General features: G+C 36.1%; 1 protein-coding gene across 2 annotated transcripts in view; it reads left to right on the plus strand.

The window, feature by feature from the left end:
- The window catches only part of LOC132092509 (mitogen-activated protein kinase kinase kinase 7-like), a 21,904-nt gene extending 16,511 nt beyond the window's left edge, over positions 1-5,393 (plus strand). For both annotated transcript variants that reach the window (XM_059498765.1, XM_059498766.1), the window contains 5 exons: positions 354-421; positions 1,552-1,615; positions 2,169-2,230; positions 2,773-2,888; positions 3,351-5,393. In XM_059498765.1, coding sequence (XP_059354748.1) covers positions 354-421; positions 1,552-1,615; positions 2,169-2,230; positions 2,773-2,888; positions 3,351-3,531 — 491 coding nt within the window. In that variant the 3' untranslated portion in view covers positions 3,532-5,393. The remainder of the gene's footprint in view (positions 1-353; positions 422-1,551; positions 1,616-2,168; positions 2,231-2,772; positions 2,889-3,350) is intronic.
- The last annotated feature ends 466 nt before the right edge of the window (positions 5,394-5,859 follow it).

A 5,859-nucleotide genomic window follows, 5' to 3' on the forward strand; every position in this document is an offset into this window, starting at 1 on the left:
GCTTCATGTTCCATAAATACAAACTTATTAAATTCCAAAACCAATCTCTATGATAGGAGCTGTCCGATCAGTGCAGGCCAGCTGCCTGTGTGATTCTGTTGGTGTGGTCTGCTGATTTTGGTGTAAGGTGTGTGTTTGTTTTTGCTGGGATGGCCTTGTGAGGGCTTTGGTCACGTGAAGGCCACATTAGACGAGATGCTGTCATGGTAGTGAGTTGGGAATTTAATCAGTGCAGCTGTCTGAGTGTCACATCCCTCTTGCTTCAGCCCTGGGGCGAGAGCTCATGCACTACCAATAAGACTTATCAGATTCCTCTTTTCTTTCCTTTCTCTCGCTTTCGTCTCTTTTTACAGCAACCTGTGAACCTCATAGACGCAGTTCAGTGCAGGATCTTCCTGCCATTGGTACGGAGTCCAGTCAGGTAGGAAACTTCAGTTTTTTTTTCAGAGATGCAATGTGTAAGGAACTGGGAAGAGTTTAGATACGACAAACAATCTCCACTATAGCATTTTTACGGTACTTTTTACTAAAAGCTGTTCCATATTTTATGCAAAAATATTCTGTCGCACATCTGATTATGCACTGGGAGGACACAGTGGTTCATTGAATAAAAAATAAATTTGTGTAAGATCTGTTTTGTAAGAGGAGATAGTGGTGTTGTGGATCTAGATTTTCCCAAAGGGCTGTTGAACGGTCTTAAATTCTAACATCTAGTTCTGCTCCCTCACATTTGTCCTCAGTGCTCTTGGGAGTTCATCCACAGTTTGTTTCTTCCTTTACTATTTTTTCTCTCCAAGTACTGCATTTTCATATGCTTTTTTATTTTAGATAGGTGAATTCCATTCAGATGTAAATATCGCTATGTGCTAGTAATATTACACTGTAGATAATTTTTTAATGCTTTTAAAATGTTTTAATCTCAGCAAGGCTGTATTTATTTGATCAAAAATACAGTAAAAATAGTAATATTTTGAAATATTTTACAATTCAAAAATAAGTTTAATATATTTTAAAATTTCATATATTCCTGGGATTCCTATTCATTACTCTAGTAATATTATTGTCAATGTTAAAATTAGTGCCGCTTAATTTATTTGGGGAATTATGATGCTTTTTTCCAGGATGAATAGAAAGTTCAAAGGAACAGCATTATTATTTGAAATAGATATCATTTGTATCATTATAAAAGTCTTTACTGTCACTCTTGATAGTTTTTATGCGTTTTTGAATTTCAACTTGCATGCTAATAAATATTAATAAAGATATAATGTCCTCTTAATGTGTGAGAGTAGTTAAAATCCCAGGTAGGACCTTCAGTATTAGATCTTAGGTTTCAAAATTAATTGTAACTTTTGTTGCACACATGAATGTAAATAGCTATATTGCTTCCATAAGGTGACCATAATATGCACACTTTTTTATAAGGGCCTTTTATAAAAGGATCTGTAGCATCTTCTCCCTGCAGTGCCCTTCAAGAGCCTTTGGAATCCCTAATATTTTGTCATTATCAAAATGAATTTTATAACTGATATATTGTTTGACCAATTACAGGATAGTAGGAACAGCAGCAGAGCATCCAGTCCCAGTGTGAGGATGATTACGCCAGACAAGACAGGTACAGTCAAGAGTTTTCCTCCTAACCATCAAACTCTCACATATACACATCTACATTTGAAAAATGGATTGTATAAATGTTTAATAACCTGGGGTTATAGTTGATGCATTATTATCTGACAGCTTTGTGCACGCTTGAAATTACATCATTGCAGAATGTGAAATTTTATAAAGATATTTCTGAACACACTGCTTATGTTCCCTTTGTGTGACCTCAAAGTTCACGTCCTCAGTGTGTTTGCATGTGTAAATCAGTATCTGTGACATTAAACAACTCAGGCAGAGCTGCAGACGTTATGTAATCAGCAATGATTTAAGATGCTTTTCTGCATGACAGTCACAGTCCTGGACTGAGATGAGAGACTGCTGTTTATCACTCTCTGTTTCTGCAGATTACCAGAGTTTACTGTTAGCATTAAATAACGAACTAAAAACACTTACTGCTTCAGATCTACTTCAGATCAAAATATTATAAATAAGCAGTGATACAGATGGAATAAATCAGATCTTCTTTCCTCAGTTGATGGTTTTCTGATGTTTCCACATTCTTGTAGACACCAATGGCTCAGATAACTCCATCCCCATGGCCTATTTGACCCTGGACCATCAGCTACAGGTACATACTTCTAAGTTGAGCTATTAGAGAGAAAGTTATAGATGTGAACGATATGATGCAATACAGAATTTGGTATGATTTTGGCCACCAAAAATAGACTTAAATGTGAAACTATGAAATGCTTCACATTTTTAAAAAATCATTTAGAAAAATGTAAAACTGCAGCATTTTCTGTTTAAGTTTTCAGCACACACTGTCTAGAATTTTCATTTTGGTGCATCACTAATTGTGAAGCATGACTGCACATGCATGGAAACTGTGGTGTGGATGGTTTTGTTTCCAGGGTGCTGTGGTATCCCTCCTCTCAGAAACGTTTCCCAAGATGTTAAAACAGCCCTCTAATTGAATCAAGTCTGGGTTACGGTTTTAATGGCTATTTATATGGTGTAATTCAGCTATAAATACATGGCAGCTGATTTAGAGTGAGGCATTTTGATATTTTCGGGGTACAGACCATGGCTGGTATAAATATCACTTGTCCATTTCAGATTAATTAGCCAAAAGCGGTGACATTTGATTAATGAATCTGGGTTTGTTTGCAGCCTCTAGCCCCGTGTCCAAACTCCAAAGAATCAATGGCAGTGTTTGAGCAGCACTGTAAGATGGCACAAGAGTACCTGAAGGTGCAGACAGAGATCGCTCTTCTCATACAGAGGAAGTAAGTGAGGAATCTCAGTCAAATCATATAAATAGTATGGTGTTCCATACTATTTATCTTTTCTTTTTTTTATGAAAAATGTTGCCTTTGCAACTAACTGAAAGAAGTTTGAGATGAAGCACTGAAATTATTAACGGGAAATAAAAGCTAAGTCAAAATTGTAACATTAAAACTAATACAAATGACACAAGAAAAAAATGAATTCAAAGTAAAATGTTAACTTAAAATATAAACTTTAATAGTATATAAATAATAGTAAAACAGCACTGGAGTTTCCACAATGCCAATATCAGTGCAGTTTCAAAGTAAATGCAATATAATATGTCTATAACAGTTGTTCAAACTCTATTAAACGATAAACTAAAATGTGTAATAAAATGTTTGTACTACAGATACTAAAAACAACAATACCAGTATAAACAAAGTATATACCAGTGTCTTCTCTAATGTACATCTCTTCAGGAAAGAGCTGATAGATGAGCTGGACCAGGACGAGAAGGATCAGCAGAACGCGTGTCGCCTCGCTCAGGAGCACAAGAAGCTCCTAGAGGAGAACAAGAGTCTGTCTACTTACTACCAGCAGTGCAAGAAACAACTGGAGCTGATCCGAGCACAGCAGCAAAAGAGACAGGGCACCTCATGAACCTCTTTCATTATGAAACAGAGCTAGGCTGACTCTATAATCACAGTTATCCCCATTATCTTGTCCTCCCTGGTCCAAACAATGGGGCGGTTTATCTATAGTTTGGCCCAGAAACCCCTTAATTCTGCCTGTTAAAGCACCCATGAAACCTGTGAAGATGGTAACCGAATGAAATGTGCTTCACAGTTCAAGTGACCGTGGGTCATTTCCGTCAGTGAAATCTGCTCCATGATCCTTCACTCAAATTCACAAGCATACAGCGTTCCAGGTGTCCATGAATCCTGCAGGATATGCAATAGCAGGGCCACAATTAAAGCCAGGTGGGTGTGAAACACAGACTGTTGGCCACAGATAAACACACGCAGATCTTCCGAGATCTACAAGTCTAAATGAGCCAGCAAATGCTTTTTATTTTCAAAAGAGGATACCTGCATTTTAAGCCAGGGCTTTTAAGTAGCGAGATGTTTAAAAGAAGGATGTAAAATGAGGTCTTTCCCCTTCCTCGGACATCCCAGAATTCCCTGTGGGGTTTGCCGGTTCCCCTCGATTAGGTGTTGGTCCTTGAGAATGTGAAAGCAAAGTTATATACAAAAGCTATTTTTATCGTTTTCAATTTAGATTTTAATTTTGTTCCATTCACTTTGCGTGTACTTTTCATTTTATTAACCCCTTTTTATGAAAAAAAGTGCTATAGACGTTTCCTTTTTCTTTTTTGATTTGTCTGCCCTAAAAAGTGTTAGAATGTATTGATTGAAATTCAGGGGAAGTATCTTACATATGCCTTGCATGTCCACCTTGTGTTCATGAAAAAACAGGACGATCTGTTTGTATGCGTAGCCTCACAACGAAATGCAGTTTGTAATCCATTTCCTGTAACATCCCATCCATTTGAAAACCATCGCTCTAGAAGAACAAAAGAAAAGGACTTGAGTGTATGTGATTGTGCGTACAAACATTTTAATCATGACTTCAGTGTTCTTGTGTTTCTTTGCTTTATCTAAATCTGTATGGTAATTCATCCAGGGTTTTCAGAGATCCGCTTCATAGTTTTTGTTGCAAGTGTGGGAAAGACGCTCTTTCTCCAAGCTTGATTTATCTCTTTTTAGTTCACGTGATGCCTTGGGGTTGTATCGCTTGCATTTTACTTGACTTGTTTTGTTGCTTTTACTGCAATGAGACAACTCTCATTATGCGCTTAATGCAATTAGGAGTTTAGAAACGCGAGTGAGAGGTTTAAAAGGCCTGCGAATGCAACATGAATGAAATCAAGAGAGGTCAGATTGTTGTCTGATCTGAAAGATCTTGTCAATATGCTGCAGAAATCATGAAATTAAAGGGCAGTTGACCCACTCTGGTTCATTTTAGTTCAGTTCCTTGTTCTTGCCACTAGTTTTACATCCCTGTACTTAATTTAAGAGAAATAGGACCCATGTTGTTATAATACGTATGAATACCTTTTTACATTGTCATACTTTTACTTTGTTGCCCCCAATACAAACTTGACCCACGTTTTTGCACAATCCCACCATGACTGGCTCTCACTGAATGCTCACTATACCGTGAACATCTTGAGCAGGGTAAAGACACATTTGGATGTTAAAGATCTTCAAGTGAGTTCTCTGCAAATCTTTTTGCTTAACAGTGAAGTGGTGTATTTTAGTATTTTAGAGTTCAATGTTCATAATTAGTTTCTGTACTGTGCTGTAAATAAGATGTCTGATTTCTTAAGCTGTTGGGAACGGGAATACACCGGTGAAGGTGGCATCTTGAAATAAATCGAACAGGTAAACATGCCTTGGGACTGTCTGTGCTGTTTCTGGTCTTCACGTCAACATTTTTATAAACAGGATGTTGTTCACAAACTCTCTCTCTCTTTATTTCTATGCATACATTAATTTGTATTTAGAATAAAATTGTTCATGTAAATACAAATACATATATTATATAACCATAAATTTAAGTTAGCAGATGTATAAAATGTATTTTTATCTTATTTGATAATATAAAGAAATACGTTTGGTGTTCTACAGTGACTGAATATGCTGTTTAATTGTGTAATTATGTATAGATGTTGCTGTAGACGTATTTAGTATTATAAGCATACATATATTTAAGCAAGGTAAAGATGTAGGATTCTAGTGATGATATAAATTAATTCTATGTGTACATAATCACATTATACCAGCAACTGGGTTTTCAAATACATCTTTCATTAGAGAAGTCATGTTAAGAATGGCAGGATATTTCTTAAAGAGAAATTACATTTAATGCCTGTAATTATACAAAGTCTAAATGAAAGATAAATTAATAATTAAAAAATATTTTCTC

Source organism: Carassius carassius, chromosome 18 (genome assembly GCF_963082965.1).
Source record: "Carassius carassius chromosome 18, fCarCar2.1, whole genome shotgun sequence".
Taxonomy (NCBI): Eukaryota; Metazoa; Chordata; class Actinopteri; order Cypriniformes; family Cyprinidae; genus Carassius; species Carassius carassius.